The sequence below is a fragment of the Populus trichocarpa genome, chromosome 17 (assembly GCF_000002775.5).
Source record: "Populus trichocarpa isolate Nisqually-1 chromosome 17, P.trichocarpa_v4.1, whole genome shotgun sequence".
NCBI classification, from domain to species: Eukaryota; Viridiplantae; Streptophyta; class Magnoliopsida; order Malpighiales; family Salicaceae; genus Populus; species Populus trichocarpa.
The window spans coordinates 9,790,045-9,810,131 of NC_037301.2; the positions used below are offsets into that span (position 1 = coordinate 9,790,045).

The 20,087-nt window shown below is 34.2% G+C and overlaps 3 protein-coding genes across 7 annotated transcripts; 2 read left to right on the plus strand and 1 right to left on the minus strand.

Annotated features, from left to right (window-relative positions):
* Positions 1-5,262: 5,262 nt before the first annotated feature.
* LOC7495983 (ABC transporter B family member 15) lies at positions 5,263-10,669 on the plus strand. The gene is made up of 7 exons (XM_024588596.2): positions 5,263-5,538; positions 5,633-5,687; positions 5,836-6,014; positions 6,162-6,619; positions 7,121-7,661; positions 7,926-8,834; positions 9,089-10,669. Exons 1-7 carry the CDS (start codon positions 5,323-5,325, stop codon positions 10,484-10,486), a joined length of 3,756 nt encoding a protein of 1,251 aa, XP_024444364.1. The 5' UTR covers positions 5,263-5,322; the 3' UTR covers positions 10,487-10,669.
* A 1,487-nt stretch (positions 10,670-12,156) lies between these two features.
* LOC7482483 (uncharacterized) lies at positions 12,157-15,228 on the plus strand. Of its 3 annotated transcripts, none has more exons than XM_024588444.2 (4): positions 12,157-12,663; positions 13,490-13,723; positions 14,006-14,154; positions 14,783-15,228. In XM_024588444.2, the coding sequence occupies exons 1-4, from the start codon at positions 12,624-12,626 to the stop codon at positions 15,014-15,016; spliced, it is 657 nt and encodes a 218-aa protein (XP_024444212.1). In that variant the 5' UTR covers positions 12,157-12,623; the 3' UTR covers positions 15,017-15,228. The 3 variants fall into 3 exon arrangements, with proteins under 3 accessions (XP_024444212.1, XP_006373326.1, XP_002323867.1); XM_006373264.3 differs by having other exon boundaries at positions 13,496-13,723; XM_002323831.4 differs by having other exon boundaries at positions 12,158-12,663; positions 13,485-13,723.
* A 739-nt stretch (positions 15,229-15,967) lies between these two features.
* LOC7482484 (transcription factor MYB54) lies at positions 15,968-18,194 on the minus strand. Of its 3 annotated transcripts, none has more exons than XM_052448611.1 (3): positions 17,514-18,194; positions 16,927-17,403; positions 15,968-16,355 (listed from the first exon to the last, which is right to left on the minus strand). In XM_052448611.1, the coding sequence occupies exons 1-3, from the start codon at positions 18,004-18,006 to the stop codon at positions 16,105-16,107; spliced, it is 1,221 nt and encodes a 406-aa protein (XP_052304571.1). In that variant the 5' UTR covers positions 18,007-18,194; the 3' UTR covers positions 15,968-16,104. The 3 variants fall into 3 exon arrangements, with proteins under 3 accessions (XP_052304571.1, XP_024444210.2, XP_002324066.3); XM_024588442.2 differs by having other exon boundaries at positions 15,968-16,448; XM_002324030.4 differs by having other exon boundaries at positions 15,968-16,445; positions 17,514-18,192.
* Between the last annotated feature and the right edge of the window lie 1,893 nt (positions 18,195-20,087).

Below are 20,087 nucleotides of genomic sequence, written 5' to 3' on the forward strand. Positions count from 1 at the left end.
AATTCATATTATTTTTTAATTTCAATTACATCCTTCAACATTATATATTTTTTTTAACTTTTTTTAATTTTTTTTTCTAATCTAAAAAACTAAAAGAGAAGAGAGTTTTATTTAACCTCTCCACACAAACACTATTCACTTGAATAATCATTTTTTTATTTTTTTATTTTTTTAATCTATATTATTTTCAATTTTAATTACATCCTTTAATATTAGGTTTACTATTCACATGAATAATGTTTTTATGACTTCCTTTGTTATTGTTTTAATCTATATTTGTTTTTCAATTTCAATTTCATCCTTCAACATTAGATTATTGAAGATTGGACAATATAATTCTTTTCAATTAATCTTTTGTGAGGTTATTCCAGATTGATGACCCGGACCGCAAGTTTAATGGGCTAACTCAAGTTTTTTTTTCTAATTGACTTTTTTTTTAATTACATCCTTCAACATTGGGTTAATAGAGAATTAGACTATATGATTTATTTTTGTCTGCTTTTTATAAGGTTATTCTCATCTCATGACTCGAGTCACGAGTTTGGCGGCTTGACTCTAGTTGATCTGAGTTGTTTTTTATGCCTATTTTATTAGTTTTTTTTTCAATCTCATTTTCAACACTTAATTGAATGAGAATTGAGCTTTATAATTTATTTTAATTTTCTTTCTATCAAGTTATCTTGGTCTTATAACCCGGGTTGACTCAAATCATTTTTTTAATTAATTTTGTTTTTAGTTTCACCTTTCAACATTGAGTTTATTAGAAATCCAGCTTCGTAATTTGTTTTGATTTGATTTTTATGAAGTTATTATGATCTCATGATTTGGTATGTAAATTGATACGTTAATACGAGTTGACCCACATTGATCCAATATGTTGTCATCTCAATGTTTATAAAAAAAATCTCATCTTAAAAATATTTATTTTGAGTTGAACTATGTTTTACCAATTATCTAGGTTATTTTTTAACCCACCTAGGTGACCTAGTCACATTAGCATCGCCAAACTATATATTTTTTACGTTAAAAAAAAATTAATCTGACTCGTGTAGTGCAGGCCAATTATCTAGTAAAAAACTAAAAGAGAAGGTGTTTTTACTGTGCATTACCTCACAAAACATTATTCATTACAATAGCTTTTTTGTTTTTGGCCTTTGGGTTTTTTGTTATTTGTTTTTTTTTTAATTTATCTCTTTTTCTCAAATTTTATCCTTTAACATTTGATTTATTAGAGATTGAGCTTTATGATTTGTTGCAATTTGCTTTCTATGTGATTATCCTAATTTTATGACTTGTTTTTTGGGTTTGACGTATTAACCTGGTTGACTCGAGTTCTTTTTTTTAATTTGTTTTGATTTATTTTATATGAGATTATCATGATCTTATGATCTAGGTCGTAAATTTCTCAGGTTGGCCCGGGTGACCCGGGTCGATCCAATATGTTGTCGTCTCAATATTTTTTTTTTTTAATGTATTCTTGAATTCTTGCGAGTCAAACTATATTTTTACCGGTAATTCAAGTTGTTTTTGAACCTGCAAAGTAGATTGAGTCACATCAAGTTATTTATCACGGATTAAATTTTCCTTCCTACTAGAAAATCATTAACAATACTTAGATTTTTTTTTATATTAAAAAATTATTCCAACCCACTAGATAGTGCTGGCTAATTTATGCTTAGCATCTAGAATAACAGATTCATGAATAGCCAAATTAAGCAACTGATAGGTGGAGCTTTCCAGGGACTTGTCAGTACTGTTGAATGTGGGATCGAGCATCCAATTGTTGGACAATGAAAACTTTTGAAAGCAATCCATCAGTAAACTCTTTGTAATCCTCTACTGATTTGGAAATAATCAGACAATTAGACGGCCAGTCCTTATCATGAAATACTCCATCATTATGAGCTTTTCAAAGTCTTCAGCATATAAAGCAATAGCAAGCTCTAATTAAGGAAATATATAGAAGGATTCTGGGCATTTCGGACAATAAGAGAAATGGCGTTTGCTTATTATCTTTCACTGAAAAACAAATAAAGAAATAATCGTGAACGTAGGACTAAAATGCAAAACAAAAAAAAGGGAGACTAATTATTGAGAATTGAAGAAGGCATTCTGTTTACGAGATAAATTGAGGTAAAAGCATCAACCCAATATTTTAGGAGAAAGGTATGATAAAACCAATAAATATTTAAAAGAAAAGAAGAAAAATAAAATCCTAATTTATAGGATTTATTGTCAAGAGAAACAGTGGATGTAGATATAGATGTGTTAGGAGAAACTGTAGTTTGTCAAGGGAATTCTAAATTTGATGAAGAAGTGGACAATAGAAGATAACATAGAAAGATGAAAATGTTCTTAATAAAGCTTTTATTAACCGAAGAGCCTTAAAGGGAAATGAAAAGGAAAATGAATTCTACTATTAAGAGGTTACTAACTTGTTGTATAAAAGATGAGTTATATTAAGATAATTAGAAAATAAAAAAAGAGAAGAGAGAATCGGAAGCAATTTATATTGGTTTAGAATATAGAAAACGAAGACCTAAAGTTCAAATAAGAGACATTGTATTCAAGTCAGGAATCCATGATAGGAGAAGTTGAGTGTGATCAAATGAACACACCAACGAAATATTTTTTAAAATTTACTAACTTTTTTTCTAGGATATATATAACACCCGGTTGAAGGAAAGATATGGTTATGATCCTTCGACCCATCCGGATCTTGATCTAGATTTGTGGTTGGAGGCATGATTATCTGGTGGACCCGATAGAAATCAGGTATACAATCTCTCTAATACTACGGCCAAGGACTTGCAAATGACTCGTGGTGTTTCAATCGTTGGATACTCACAATTGGCTCCGAGCACTCAAACTCTAGAGTTCGAGGCGATTTTAGACCAGCGAGTTAAAGATCGAATGACCCATCTTCCTGTTGATTATGAATGACTCAGTGTTGAGACAACCAAACTCTGTTGATTAATAATAGATACAAGATCACAAATGGTGGTGCATGTGCTCCCTCTTATTCGCCCACGATCTAGGCGAAGACCCGCCTCCTCCTCTAGCGCCTCTAATCTAGATTAATTGTATTTGAACTTATAAATGTTTAAATTTGTAATAAATATTTGAATTTTATATTAATTTAATTTTTAATTATTTTCTATTTTTGTTTAATATATTTTTTAAAAAATATTTTTAAATTATTACTAACAGGGTCACCGACGAACTTAGTCAGTCGATATATTATAGAGAGTTGGAAAAGAATTACTACAAATGTCGTTACCACTGTTTACTCACTGATAAAATAATATACAGTTTGTTTGATGGTTTTATGTCACATTCATTGATGGACATACTAACGGACGAAAAAAAATCATTGATGGAATGACATATGATTTTGTTGTCGGTAATATGTTATATTCAATGATGGAGGAATCGACGGAATGAAGCGGGTAAAGTTTTTTTTTTTGCGTGCTTTGTTCGTTAGTAAATCCATCTGTAAAATTATTACTGACAGACCACAAATCACCAATAAGAGTTTATTTGATGGATTATTTCCATCCGTGAGCCCGTCGGTAAGTTTCGTGCCGACAGACTATGAGTATAAATACCGATAGAAAACTTTGTCCGGTAAATCTAAAAATTCTAGTAGTGTTCTTTCTAGTTCGAACTTCATAACTCTTTGATCAATTTTAACGTATAACAATAGTTATGATTTTTTTTCGTCCGTCGGTGTGTGTATTTATTTTGTACGTGTGATTTGGTATACTGAGTAGAAATATAGTTCCATGAAAGAAAAGTAATAAAGATCTGCAATTTCTGAATTTGATTGATTAATCACTTTCATTTTTGCTTTTTATCCAGAATTCATCAGCTTTATGTACCAAAACAAAATTAATTAATGCTTTATGTACCGAAACCAAGGTTGTCAATTCCGTTCTGTTTCGCCCAGAATGGCCGAAACATTCCATACAAATTCAAAAAACGGAACAAATTTCATCTCATTTTCAATCTCGGTCCGTTCCGGATTTTTCGGCTAAATTTCGCCCGGAACGTTCCGGTTTCATTCCACATGTTCCGTTCCGCTCTTGAAAAATCATTGAATTAAATTGAACCTTGTTCAATTTAATTAATTAAACCACCCAATTATAAAAAAAGCTCTTTTTCATTACTATTTTCAATAACAATGATATTGATAATAATATTGAAAATTATTATTACTATTTTCATTAACAATGATATTAATTTTTTAAAATTAGATTTATCACTAATATATATGGTTTATATTCATGCTGTTTTTTTTTTATGTTTATACTTTATAGGAATTTGATCAAAACAAGGGATGCTTTAGATTTCATTAGCCTTGATAACATTGACCTAACTTTATATTTAAAATATTTGTGTTAAAACATTTTATTTTCATAATATTTTGATATTTTATTTAAGTTGAATTACTTTAAGTTAAAAACTTATTTAATCTTGACTATTTAGGAATATTTTAAAATTTGAAATTATATTTGTTTGGCATTGTGTTTGTATTGCATAATTTATATTTAATTTATCTTGAATTTGAATTATGTTTGTTGAATATATATATATATACACACACACACACACACACACACACACACACATATATATATATATATATATATATATATATATATATATATATGAACAGTAGAACCCCGAAACGGCACGCTGAAACACTCCGAAACTGAAACATTCCATTCCAATTAAAAAAACAAAACACCTACCAAAACGGAATTGACAACCTTGACCGAAACACCACAAAGTATCTTCTCTACCTCAACAAATGGAAAATGTTTTTACAATAACAAATGCTGTGTTTTCTCTGGACACATCTCCCATTATATTAAATAGATTGTTTGAATTTTTATTTTATTTTCTCTTCGAAGAATTAAGCCATGTATTTTCTTGTAATAAAGCATAGTTGATAAGAGACATACATTTAGAGAAATAGCATTTAATGAAAATATAAATAGAAAATGATGATGCAACAAATTAATTATGTTCTTAATTTGTAAAAAAAAAGTCAAGTAAGATAAGCTCTTTATGAAAAGACAGGGTGTAGATGATTTATCACTCGGAAATAAAGCATACAGTTGTTTCAAAAATCTAAAGAAAGGGCAAAAGTCAGCAACAATAGGGATATTGAAGGTGCAGTTGACAAAAAGTATTCTCTGGCCAGTGCACTACAGTAGAGTTTCTTGATACAATAAAAGCAGGTCATCCATTATAAAGTATTGTGGTTTTCACTCTTCGTGGTCAGGAAATAAAGGCCAACGTTCTTGCAATCCAAAAATGGCGGGAGGCATCAAGAAAAGTAAGATTGGGTCAATACGATCCATTTTCATGCATGCAGACAGTCTAGATTGCTTCTTAATGGTTCTTGGGTTAATTGGATCCATTGGTGAAGGGTTCTCTAGCCCCTTAATTTTTTTTGTATCTAGCAAATTGCTGAACAATCTTGCTGGTGCAGATTCTGCTTCAGATGTCTTCTCTGACAGCATCAACAAGGTTTCTTTTCCTTTCTTTTTCCATTTTCACGCGCACACACGAACAAAGCACGAACACAAGACTAGTAACTAGTCGGGTTTTTTGTGCATGGCAGAATGCATTGGCGCTTTGTTACCTGGCTTGTGGACAATGGCTTGTTTGTTTCATAGGTAGGTGGGTAGTTTAGTTACGTTAATTTGTTATGGCTATTAATCATTTAAATCGTGTCTGAAATGATTATGTAGTGATGACGGAATAAAATTAATTAAGTCAAGATCAGTACTAACTTTATATTTTATTATTTTCTTGGATCATTAGAGGGATATTGCTGGACAAGAACAGGTGAAAGACAAGCAATGAGAATGCGAACAAGATATTTAAAAGCAGTGTTAAGGCAAGATGTTGGTTACTTTGATTTGCATGTAACAAGTACAGCCGAGATCATCACGGGTGTCTCTAATGACAGTTTTGTAATTCAAGACGTTTTGAGTGAAAAGGTTGTGCGAAAGAAATCTCCTAAAAAAGTGCACTTTGTTTCTAAACAATTTAATTTTAGGAAAATATGATGATTTCTTTATTATTATTATTATTATTATTATTATTATTATTATTATTATTTAATATTAATAAATTTGATTCTGCAGGTGCCAAACTTCTTAATGAATGTTTCCACATTTATTGGATGCTATATAATGGCATTTATATTGCTATGGAGACTAACAATTGTAATGTTTCCATTTATACTGCTTTTGGTAATTCCTGGTGTGATGTATGGAAAGATTCTGATGGGAATATCAAGAAAGATTAAACGAGAGTATACCAAGGCAGAAACAATAGCTGAGCAGGCTATATCTTCAACGAGGACAATCTATGCCTTTGTTGGCGAAACCAAAGCCATAGCTGCTTATTCTGAAGCTCTACAATTGCCATTGAAGTTGGGGTTGAGGCAGGGCATGGCTAAGGGGTTAGCTGTTGGCAGCAATGCTGTTATTTTCGCTGTTTGGTCCTTCATGTCTTACTATGGTAGCAGAATGGTCATGTACCATGGTTGTCGAGGAGGGACTGTGTTCAATGCTGGCGCATGTGTTATGGTGGGTGGCCTGTAAGTATCTTCTATGTTTTCCACTACTTTGAGTTGTATTAGTATCTCTTTTGTCATCATAATAATAGGAACCAAAATCTAGATCCTTTGCATTTGATTTCTTAAGCTACTGTATTATAAGCTGGACTACTTAGTTCTCTCCTTTCCTTGCTACTTCCTCTGTCAGAAATTAAACGTCCGCATCTTGATCTGCAGACGTTTCGCTACTTTTAGTGGAAACTGGGTTCTAAGCACATTATTATTTTTTTCTCTCTTTGAAGATTAGGAGAAATTAGGACCAATAACAACTCAAATATCTGAAAAAAATGGAAAAACTTGAGAGTAGGAAAGATTTCTTTTGAAGAAGCGGATAAAATTGTTTAGGGCCGGAGAGCCAGAAAATGAAGGTGGACAGTTAACTCGGAATAGAGGGAGTGATTTTGCTTTACTTTCGAATTAGTTTGAATTAATGATTATTTTTTGTTATTGATATTGACTGTTGTTTTTGATGTTGATTATCAGAGCATTTGGAGCTGGTTTATCCAACATGAAGTACTTCGCAGATGCATGTTCAGCTGGAGAACGTATCATGGAAGTGATAAGAAGAGTCCCCAAAATAGACCTAGATAACATGGAAGGTGAGATTTTGGATAATTTTAGGGGGGAAGTTGAATTCAGACAGGTCAAATTTGCATACCCTTCAAGGCCAGAAAGCATTATCTTTGAAGATTTTTGCCTACAAATCCCAGCAGGCAAAAGTGTGGCCTTGGTTGGTGGTAGTGGGTCAGGAAAATCGACAGCAATAGCATTATTAAAAAGATTTTATGACCCATTAGGTGGAGAGATACTTCTTGATGGAATTGCAATTGATAAGTTGCAACTCAAGTGGCTAAGGTCACAGATAGGTTTGGTGAGCCAGGAGCCTGCACTATTTGCTACAACAATCAAGGAGAACATACTTTTCGGCAAAGAAACTGCTACAATGGACGAGGTTGTTGAAGCTGCCAAAGCTTCAAATGCTCATAATTTCATTTCCCAGTTCCCTCACGGGTATTCTACTCAGGTTAGTTGGATCATGTTGATCAGCTAAACTTATTTGATGCTGGAAACTGGAAAATATATAGAAATAGTTTCATGCTCAAGGAAATGCAAGTTAAATCTTGGACAGCTGAATCCAATCACCAATTTGCATTATCTCCATGGACAAATCACATGCATAATACTCAGTAATGGATCATTACTTTATTTTTCCTCGGATACAAAGCATTACTTACTTACCCTATATGGAAGGAATCATGTGCTAAACCACACTTTGCACCAATAACAGGTTGGTGAGAGAGGTGTTCAATTGTCAGGAGGGCAAAAGCAAAGAATTGCTATTGCACGAGCTGTAATCAAATCACCTAGAATCCTCCTCCTCGACGAGGCTACAAGTGCATTAGACACAGAATCCGAACGTATTGTCCAAGAAGCCCTAGACAGAGCAGCTGTGGGGAGAACGACAATCATAATTGCTCACCGGCTCTCCACCATTCGTAATGTGGATATCATTGCTGTGGTCCAAGACGGTCGGGTGACGGAAATCGGGTCTCACAATGAATTAATTGAAAACGAATATGGCATGTACACATCCCTAGTTCGTCTTCAACAAACACGAACCGAAAAACCTTGTGAAAATGTCACTAAAACTTCAGTGTCCTCATCAGCTATCCCAGTTATGAAAACTAATAGAACTAGTAGTGATACTAGTAGTCGAAGATTATCACATTCTGCCAATTCAGTAGCACCAAGTAAAGTTTCAATCAGTGCTGAAGAAAATGTAGCGATGGAAGAGCAAAAATTCTCGGCACCATCATTTCTAAGACTGTTGGCATTGAACCTACCGGAATGGAAACAGGCGAGCTTTGGATGTTTAGGAGCAATTTTATTTGGTGGGGTTCAACCAGTATATGCATTTGTGTTGGGGTCAATGATATCCGTATTCTTTTTGAAAGATCACAACGAGATTAAGGAGAAGATAAAGATTTACTCTCTTTTCTTTTTGGGGTTGACGTTCTTCTCATTGATCATCAATGTAATTCAACATTATAATTTTGCATACATGGGTGAGCATTTGACAAAGAGGATTAGAGAGAGGATGCTTTCGAAGATTCTCACATTTGAGGTTGGGTGGTTTGATCAAGATGAGAATTCAAGTGGTGCAATTTGCTCAAGACTCACCAAAGATGCTGATGCGGTATGTGTTTTTGGCTCTTCTTTCCTGTTTGATGTGCACATGCCACCATGATTGATTAGCTAGGTTAGGTCACTCAGATGTTAAGTAATTGTTCTATCTTAGATGTTTTACTTCTTGATTTGATGTTCATATATATGCCGATTATTGCTGGTAGGATAATTCAAGCTGCAACTTTTAGTCTTTCTAGAGACGCAATGTATAGCAGCTGAAACATTGCACAGGGTGGTTGACTTGATGCTTTTGGTTCTGTGCAGGTGAGATCAGTAGTGGGTGACCGAATTGCTCTCGTCGTTCAGACAATGTCAGCGGTCACCATAGCATGGACCATGGGTTTGGTCATTGCTTGGAGGCTTGCCATTGTGATGATAGCAGTCCAACCTATCATAATCGCCTGTTATTATACCCGGAGTGTTTTACTAAAAAGTATGTCCAGAAAAGCCATCAAAGCACAAGACGAAAGCAGCAAGCTCGCAGCAGATGCTGTTTCCAACCTCCGAACCATCACTGCTTTCTCCTCTCAAGAACGAATCCTGAAAATGCTCGAGAAAGTCCAAGAAGGTCCAAGGAGAGAGAATATTCGGCAATCATTGTTTGCAGGTATTGGGCTTAGCACTTCTCGAAGCATAATGTCCTGCACTTTGGCTCTGGACTATTGGTATGGTGGCAAACTCATTGCTCAAGGCTACATGACCTACAAAGCCATGTTTGAGACCTTCTTGATCTTGGTAAGCACAGGACGTGTCATAGCTGATGCTGGAAGCATGACAATGGACCTAGCCAAGGGTTCAGACTCTATTCGGTCGGTTTTCGCTGTGCTGGATCGGTGCACAAAAATCGAACCAGAAGACCCTGATGGTTACCGGCCAGAAAAAATCACGGGCCACGTAGAACTCCAAGATGTGGATTTTGCATACCCAGCCAGGCCTAATGTGATGGTCTTCAAAGATTTCTCAATCAACATTGAAGCAGGGAAATCAACAGCTTTGGTGGGGCAAAGTGGTTCAGGAAAATCGACCATCATAGGATTAATCGAAAGATATTATGATCCACTCAAGGGCACTGTAAGAATAGATGGAAGAGACATCAAGTCATACAACCTCAGGTCACTAAGGAAATGCATTGCTCTGGTTAGTCAAGAACCCACATTATTTGCTGGCACCATAAAGGAAAACATTATCTATGGTGCGTCATCCGACAAAATCAACGAATCAGAGATCATCGAGGCAGCTAAGGCAGCCAATGCTCATGATTTCATATCTGGATTAAAAGATGGGTATGAGACATGGTGCGGAGACAGGGGAGTGCAGCTATCAGGGGGTCAGAAACAGCGCATCGCAATAGCCCGTGCCATGCTGAAAAATCCAGCAATATTGCTGTTAGATGAGGCCACTAGCGCACTCGATAGCCAGTCAGAGAAGGTAGTGCAAGAAGCAATAGAGCATGTCATGGTGGGAAGGACGAGCGTGGTGGTGGCTCACAGGTTGAGTGCTATACAGAGCTGTGATCTCATTGCAGTTTTAGATAAAGGGAAGGTGGAGATGGGGACTCATTCATCTTTGCTGGCCAACGGAACTACCGGAGCTTATTATTCATTGGTGAGTCTCCAAAGCAGACCACACAACACCTCTACCGCTCATCGTAATTTGGATTGAATCACAAATCTCTTCTTGTCTCAATCTAGTTCATGTATGGCTGCCATCAAAATTATTGCGGTGGTCGAAGCACCTGTAATAATTCCCAAACTATGGCTTTGCTTCTCTTTTATTAGAGGAATTTCACGTTAGATGCATGGAGCTATAAATAAATAAATAAACATAAATGTGCATTCTATCCCACTGTTATTGCTATTGTTATTATTATTATATAAATCAAAGTGTGAGAGTCGGCATTATTTATTAGAATAATGTTTTTCAATTTTTTTAGGTTCTTGATACATTTATCATTTTTTTTAATTTTTTTTTATACATTGCATTTAATGGGATTTAGGATTAATAATTTATTTTTATGTGTTTTTATTGGAATATCATTGTGTAAAAAAATTCCCTAAGTTGTTTTTTTGTTTACTGGCTATTCACCACCGGATTTTTCTAGATTTTTTACCTTCAAACTTCTTTCACTTTCATTTTTTAGCTCTTAAGATTTGGTTCAAGGCTTTACTTTATTCGCATTTCAGTATTTAAGTATGAGAAAGGAGAAAGAAAGCTCCTGAAAAATAATAAAAGAAAGATAAAATAATTGGTTGGTTTTTGTTGACAAAAATAACTAAATTTAGTGTTAATGTATTTCTTTTTATTAAAAGAGTGATATTGAGGTGTTTTTAAGTTTTTGTATTGCTAGTAAAAAAAAATTAGATCATTGTTGAGAAAATAAATATGTATATTTTTAAATTAGATTTTTAACATGATTTTATAATATTTATTAGTGTATTTTTCCTTCAATCACATACAAAATATCAAGATATTATTTTAATATTTTTTAAAATCTGCTTTTAAAATCATAATAGGTTTTTTTTGTTTAAAAAATAGTGCTTGCAATTAAAAGAAATATGCTTTCGTCAAGACAATAAAGAGATTTATTAATAAATAAATGGAGTTTAGATAGGAGAAATTCATTTTCTTTCTTATTTCAAATGCATATTCCCTATGAATGAAATTTTTAATAAATCTTAATTTTGTGCTCATTATAAAAAAAAATATAATATTGTTTTTAAGAAGAGTATAATTTTTTTATGGTTTTATTTATTATTTTATGGATAATTATGTATTGGCCAAATATATATAACTTTTAGAATAGTTTTCTCTTTAATATTGAATGAGAATAAATTACTTTTTTTCTTAATTTTTTATTGTAAATGTTTCATATAATTTTGCAAATTTATTGTCCTCACCTTTTTCATGTAGTTATGGGGAGATAATCAATTCATAATTTTTTATTTTCTAATTGAATGTTGCTTTCTAATGAGTTTTTTTGCTTGAAAAATAAAGCTCCTCAAACAAAACATGTTTTTGAAAAAAATCTAAAAGAAAATTCATGAGTAAGAAAATTTATTTTCTTATTAAAAATATATATTTTTCTTTTTATTTTAAATTGATATAGTTTCTCCAAAAACAATTCTATCTTTGTTGCCTTTTATTCAATGAACTCTATTGCTATTAAAAAGAAACAAATTTTGTTGTCACAAAAAAAATATAAATAAAAAAAGCAATTTCAATTAGAAAAATATATTTTTCTTTAATAATTTTATTTGTTATCTTCATTGTAAATATTTATTTTTATAATGATTTAATTAAATAAAAAATAAATTCTTGGCTGGGTTTTGTAACATTACGGACAAGTTCTCCATGGCAGCACTCGGACGGAACCCGAGCCCCAAACTTTCCAAGCTCATATTTTTGACTGATAGCACAAGCCATATCCACAGATCACCAGACGACGTATCACTCACCTTCTTCTTCTCCCCCTAAAATCAAGTCTAAATATTTATCTTCCTGGTTCGTATCCACCTCCGACATAAAAGACACTGATCCAAGACATACCAGCAGATTGATTGTTAAGGCAAAAACCAAGACACCGTTTGCTTATTTTTGACCCTTGTTATTTTAACCAACTCCTTTTCGGTCCCATTTTTATTTTTGGCGTTAACCAAGATGGGAATACTGCATGAAGCAAGGAAACTGGGGTTGCCATTAATGAATGTTGTGAGATTCAAAGGAATGCCCATTTTAGAGCAACTGTTTCTGGAGGAAAAGCTGCTTCGTACTTCTTCAGATAATTGGTGTATTGTTAACGATGGAACTAATACTCCTTCCATTGTCATGGGCTTGTCTGGGTAAAAGACTTCTTAACTCCCATCTCCTTTTCTTTTTGCTGACTGAATAGGGGTATCTATATTAGTTGGTTGTTGTCATTTGGAATCTCAGCTGAATTTTGGGTAATCTTAGCCCTAGTTAGAGATTGCTTACCCACTCTTTAAATAGTCTTTTTTTTATTATTGTTATTATTATTCGACACTAAGGGATATCCTCAAGTCTGCTTGCGCGTCGACCCCCACTAAGTTTTGTACTCTTTAGTTATCGATGGATTCAATGAGACTCTTCATAGCTGTGGTTTTTTCCTTTGGTAGAGAGTTGGTAAAATTAGCAGTTTCAAGGTTATATTTGGTGTTATCCTTTGTTTTATAGAAGATTTCAGATAAATGTGGTTCATCCAATCCTTTCCCACCATATGGCCGTTTTAGACAGCCATAATCTGGGAAAGTTTAATGTCCTTGTTTTCCACTGTCTTGCTCCTTCCTTTCGTACCCAAATGATGATGATGATAAAATAAAATAAAAGATTAGGGAGAGTTTCTTTAAGAGCGACTGATTGGATGCTCCACAGTGAGATTTACTTGTTGTGAGTCTCACACATGGACATGCTTCTGTATTTCACCTGAATTGTGATCTAGAGTTTGTTCAGAAAGTTGATCTTAAAAGTGTTGTGCTTAGTTGCTCTTGAATTAATAAAATGACATGTCTCATGAAATTTTCCATTTTTGACTTGTTATTTGAATAAATGAGCAAGCATCTGTAGATGCCTGGATTTTTTTATTTCTATCCTTGTTTCATTTTCTTGGGATACGCATACTGATAGATGTGAATGCTTTGCGTAGGAAAGCTTCAGAACTTCTTGAACTTGGGTTTGTTTTACGAGATGAGGTTCCTGTCATCAGAAGGTTTACTGGTGGTGGAACTGTTATTGTTGACCATGGGACTATTTTTGTCACTCTTATATGCAACAAGGATGATGTTCCTGGAGTTCAACCATATCCTCGTTCCATCATGTCTTGGAGTGGTCTTTTGTATGGTCAGGTGTTGCGAGGGATTGGTGATTTCCAGCTCCGTGAGAATGGTACTACATAGATGAGCTTTGGATTAAAAGGATTTTCACTCTGTTAATATAATGTGTGGGACATTGGTGGAAGTGACACTTTTTAGACAGTTACATGCATGGTGTTCCCGATCATGGATATCTAAACTTTCATGTCAATGTTTCTCGTTTTTTGTTTTTTGAAGAAAAAATTGTTTTTAGTTTTGCTCTTATAAGCCAGGAGACCACTGCAAACTTCTGGCTGCAAATGATGCCTATATAACCGTATGATCTATCTTACACGTAAACACTATTTGTTTTCAGATTATGTTTTTGGTGATCGCAAATTTGGTGGAAACGCACAATCTATAACCAAAAATCGTTGGATACACCATACTTCCTTTTTATGGGATTATGAGGTCAAGAACATGGCTTACTTGAAGCTACCGGCTCGGGCTCCTGAATATAGATCGGTATTTTATTTCCTTCTCCACCATCTTTCTTTCTTGAGCTCTCTGCTCTGCCAATAAGATTATTTTACCCTGAAATTCATGCTGTAATTGTATTGGTTATTTCTTGGTGAATCAATCATTATCTTTCTCCTATTGCAAATCCTATGGCCATTAAAACAAACAAAAATATTTTCAGGGGATGCTATTATTTCAAAGATCAGTGTGAAATCATTGTATCCTTGATAAGTTATGGATAGCCTTAACTATAACAAACTAATAATCTTTGGACATGCACTTGATTAACCAGATTGGTCATTTTTCATGTAATAGTTTCGATTGGTTTTGCAGTTCTTAGATATCTTGCATTTTTTTTCCACTGATGAACTGTCTTCATCCTTTTGGTGCATGATGCATTCCATGGCATTTTATATATGTGCAACCATAGAATAAATACGCAGTAGTTGTGGCAGCAGATATAATAAGAAGAGAACAGAGAAAAATTACTTCAGAATCTGTGTTTTTCTTTTCATGTGCCTTTTGGGTTGTACCTATTGGGACTTTGGAATATGGAGTGCAGAAAATTTACTTTTGATATGATAATTACTTGAAGAGCAGTTAATGAAGTCTATATTGCCAATTCACTGTGCAGGCAAGAGACCACAGCGAATTCATTTGTCGCGTGAAGGAATATTTGCCAAGATCACTTTTTGTTGAGAAAACCACAAAGGCTCTTGAAACCCATTTTTCACTGCAACCAGTGAATTCTGAGACAATTGGTGCAGTTCATGAAGGAGGATTTGTTCACACCACTAGCCTTCTCACGAAGCAGGAACTCAAGGATGCTTTGGCATCTTCACTTGAGAGTATTGCTCACAGCAGTTAGATTTCTTACACTGAATACTATTTCATTAGCAAGGGATTTGGACAAGGACATCTGACTAGCTTTATACCGGTTGCCAAATTAAACGTTCATAAAAATGACTTTTTTGTGTTACTCTATTGTGACATTGGAGCAGCATTCTTGCTCTTGTATGTTCAGAGCAAAACTGTAGTATTTTTTCAATGATTATTCAGAAACATGTGAAATTTCTTGCAGATGCTGAGCGAATTTGGTCGATTTTTTAACTGAGAAGGAAGGTTCAAAATACCTTTGACTTTTTTTTATTTTTTTTCATATTTGTTTTAGTGAACCTTTTCTATAAGCACCCTGTAATTGTGAACTCCAGAGGTAATATGCTGCATTGCTTGTATAACCCTGACTGCTGATTCAGGTAGGCCAAAGTCTTTCCTTTTTGGCCAGTCTCTGGCAACAAATTTTTCCAGTGTCTTTCAGACTGTGATAGAAGGCTAGGAGGTTTTGAGCTTGAATTTAACTCTGTTTCTCTTAGTTGACTTGGTTTATGGAAGGTGGCAGCCAGTTAAGCGTTGTGGTTACAAATGGAACTGTAATTTGCTACGCCTACGGGTGGAGAAGAAGTTCAACATACATTACATGGAGTGGTTTTTTCAATTACAGAAGTTCGAAACTGTCCAGGTCATTTGTCTCTTTGAATCAAAGATTGTAGTGGACATTATAAAGGTGGGGAGATGCCGCCCTGTTTTTTGATTTGTTATTTGTCAGCCCCACAACTGTTGCTTCTGCCTTGTTTCAATCAAAAGTTAGCCTTGTACCCATCTCTCTACTAACCAGTGTACAATTTCTTTCCCCTCTTCTTTGCCACATTGGAAAAGGAGCTTTAAGAATTTGAAGGAGTCGCGGACATTAAAGAGTGGAAGGGTCTAAATTCACTATTTATAATATTTGTTAGAAACGGGAGATGGGGCAGGAGAGACGTTGTGAAGTTATGAAGACAGAGTGATTGTTCACTGCTTTAAATTTGCAAAATATATCATGATGGTCACTTATTACAAAGGAGCAGGCCATGGTGATGACAAAAGCTCATTCTGGACCATCTAAAAGTAACAGTCCTTTCACTTCTCTTTGCCTTCTATGATACCTGTGCTACCATATGCAACACAATTGCTTCTCAAATACATGTTGCAGGTTTTGGAAACTCTAGCACTTCCCGTGGCTCCTACTCCAAGAAAATCTATAAATGGTGGTGATGTAGTAGTGATCTCAAAGGAGCTGGCTTCTGTGTTCTCTGCAACTGATAGCGATGATGATGATGGTTCACTTACTGTGGCTTGAGTTGCTGATGATGCCATGGCGTCTGAGAAACCTGGAAAGTGACGGTTGCTTGATTGTTGCATGGCATAGAAAACAGTGCATGTGTCACTATCTCGTAGCATATTGTAGTGCATCTGGTGACCTGCTAATTTTTAATTGGCCCATATGAAAGATGAGAAATAATAAACAAGGGATTTCACCATATTAGCTCCAATAAGTAATCTAAATGAGAGTAAAATTTTATAAAAGGAAAAGAAAGTTAATAACACTTCATGGGTCTTTGGCTAATGTATTTCTGTCCAATTGGTGTTTAGAATTACCGATTGCTTCTCTAAAAATCTCAAAAAAGAATGAAAAACTTTAAACATTAAGAGAATAACATAGGAAACGAATGCTATTCTCTGACAAAGAACTTGAACCAAATCAGAGGACTAAATGAACACGAAAATTAACCACGCCGAGCTTTAAAATGTGAGGACAAGGCTTGATGTAAGTAAACATGGAAGAATGTGCTAAATTTGATGTAAAGATGCCAATGTGAGGAAGCACAGAAGCCCAGATGCACAAAATGCATAGAATTAATGAGACAATGTAGAAAGTGGGGAATGACAAAAGGGACAAACCTGAAAGGAATCTAGATGTCTCTTCTGCAAGAGATCCATGGTGACTTCTAGAAAACAAGAGTTCCGCAGTCATCTTGCCGTAGGTACTATTACAGCCACCAATCAGAGGTGAAAAGGGGAGGCAAGATGGTTTGATGATTCTGCTATTGCAGATAATGTTAGAGTTGGGATCTGTGTTCTTGACTGTATTTCTGCTCACATAATCACCAGCATTGTCTACCCTTCTTTGAACAGCTTGAGTACGCTTTCTCCTCCTGTAAATGCAGGATTGCTCTCTGTATTTCCTAGCCATTACAATATGCCAATGATTTTTAACAGCATTATCAGTCCTCCCTGGGAAAAATCGAGCAATCAAGGCCCATTTGTTACCATAAACTCTATGAGCTGCCATTAGCCTTTCTTCTTCGTCTTCATTAAAAGCTGTTCTGTTGATCTTTGGATCCAACTGATTGAACCATCTCAATCTACAGCTCTTACCTTCAAACTCAACAAAGATGACAAGTAAAACAAAACGTGCACAATAATCAGAGCTATTAAAAACCAGCCAAAAAAAAAACTTAATGTGGACTTGCAGCCTCTTTTATTACCTGATCTTCCTCGCAACTTTTCTGCTATAAGGTTCCAGTTTTGAGGTCCATAAAGAGCAACAAGTTCCTTGAGTTTAGAGTCTTCTGCTGGTCTCCAATGCCCTCTATTACAAATCTTCGGCTCCCTACCTTCCATTATGTCTTTCCCGTTCACTAAACTCTCCTCAATGTTTTCTATACGTGCAGCCTTGTGTTTTTGTTCTTTCCCACCATCACCAACTTCTTCACTGCACTGGTTATTCTCCAACCTATTGCTGCAGGATTTTCCTTCTAGGGCAAAACCCCTTTGGCCCATGTCAAAACACACTGAGGAGCAAATATTCAGTGGCATTCTATGGCTAGGATCAACAGAGAGAGAACCCATGTCATTAAGAGTTTCCATTGCTGATGAGTTGCAAGGTGTAGCAGTAGAGGTGGTATAATGACTGGGAATGCCATCATTTTCTAGGTGACAACAAGTGATGTTGTGGGAGTGTTGCAAGGTCATCTCCATAGGCCAAAAACGGAAAAACTAGTGCAGGAGAAAACAGTGAAAGAAAGCAGTGGAGATTGGAAGGAAAGCATGAAAGCAAAGCAAGCTCTGCAAATGTGTTTGTTTTTGTTCTTGTTGTAACAGAAATCCTCACGGCCTCTCTTCCTGCCCTGCCAAGCAGTTCCGCTGCTCTGACTCACTCTGACCTCTAATTTGACTCTTTCTCTATCACATTACCTCACAGCGCGTGTATAATAACACCTTACAAATACGGTTCAGTTTTTTTTTATCAGCTCTCCACGCTCCACAGCCTTACAAACTGATCCACCGGACCCTTGAGTTGTACATCAAACGCCTTCCTGCAAATACGGTTAGTTTTGATGTCCTGAATTAAAAAATTAAAAATTAAAAATATATTATTTTAATATATTTTTAAATAAAAAATATTTTAACAATATCAAACGCTCTCTGTATATATCCTCATCTGCGAGTGGTACTGGTAACAATGATTTTAACATTTTCTCACTCACACGTGTGCATGTCATCTCTCCTGTCAGTTGTGATGTCACAGACTACACATGTAAAAAATTCAGGGGGGGCTGTAGTTTACCTTGACAAAAGAAGGATACCATGATGCTGAGACCGGTAGCAGCAGTTTTATAAGAAATTAATTTTTTTATTTTTTTTATTATTTTAATGTACTTATATTTAAAATAATTTTTTTAAAAATAAAAAATATTAATTTAATATATTTTAAAAAAACTTTAAAAAGTAAATATTATCACTCTCAAAAGTATTATTATTAAGGAAAAAACAAATTATTAGTGTTGAATCCAAACACCATGGATCAAGAGTAAATTTACCATGAATTATAATAGTAAAATAATAATTTTTTTCTATATTTCAAAATTACTAAATCAAATCATGCCTAGAATAATATTTTTGTAATAGTCAAAATGTCATTTATGAATTAGAAGGGGGCAAGATTGTTTTTACACGTGTTTTAAAATGACTTGACCACTACTAAAAGTAAAATTTTGTTAACTTGGTTCTATGGGCTTTAATGTATTTTTTTCTTTTTTAAAACAATTAAATAACATATTTACCCTTAAAATTAATTTTAAAAAAACTTTGGTCAAAGAACCTTTAAGTCTATTCATATTGAGCTTTAAAAAAAACAATAATAAAGTTATTAAAGGGCTCTTCTGTAATTGATTTAATATAGATACTATTAAAAAAATCAAGTTGACATGTGAGGTAGACACGCCAACATGTAAATGTCCCCGTGCTTTTTAGGTGGTGCATGGGACGTCATGCGATGGTCATATGGTAGCTTTCAGGGTGGTATTCGGTTTGTCTCGGCTTCCTCTCCATCTAAGTGCAATGCATGTTCCAAATGGATGTACGCTTTGGCACATGTGACCCCCCTTTTTTTTTTTTTTCTTCTTCTTGATTTCATAGTTGACCATGCAAAATTTAAAAGCAACCTTTCATTTTGTTATTTCTTCATATTTGATCCCTGCTTTTTATTGTTATTTGTTTATTTAAGATGATTTATAAAATTGGACCTTTTTTTCAACTTTATTCCCCTTTAATTTTTTTTATCTTTCACATTTAGTCCTTTTTCTTTTAATTGATGTTTTTTTATCTGAGATGATTTTACGTATTTATTTTTTTATGATTTCATCCTTCGTGAGTTTTTTTTCTACCAGTTTAATCCTTATTATTTTAATTACTATATTTTTCCCTTGAAAATTTTTTAAAATTGATTTTTTTTTATTTCATGCTTCAACATTTTATTTGTTGGAAATTGAGCTTCTTGATTAAGCTCAGGTCTAAGATTTCATGAGTTGCAAGTTTGGTAGATTAACCCAAATTTAGAAAATTTGCTTGGGTTTGCTTCTTTTTTTAAAGCTCTTTTTTTTTTTCAACTTCATCTCTTAATATTTATTTAAATGGAGATTGGACTCCATTTTAATTTGTTTTATATATGATTTTTCACTAATTTTGATAATAAATCAGGTTGTTTCGAGTCTTTTTATTTGTCTTTCTATGTTCAATTTAACTTTTTTTTCTTAGAAATTTTCTTTTAAAATTAAATT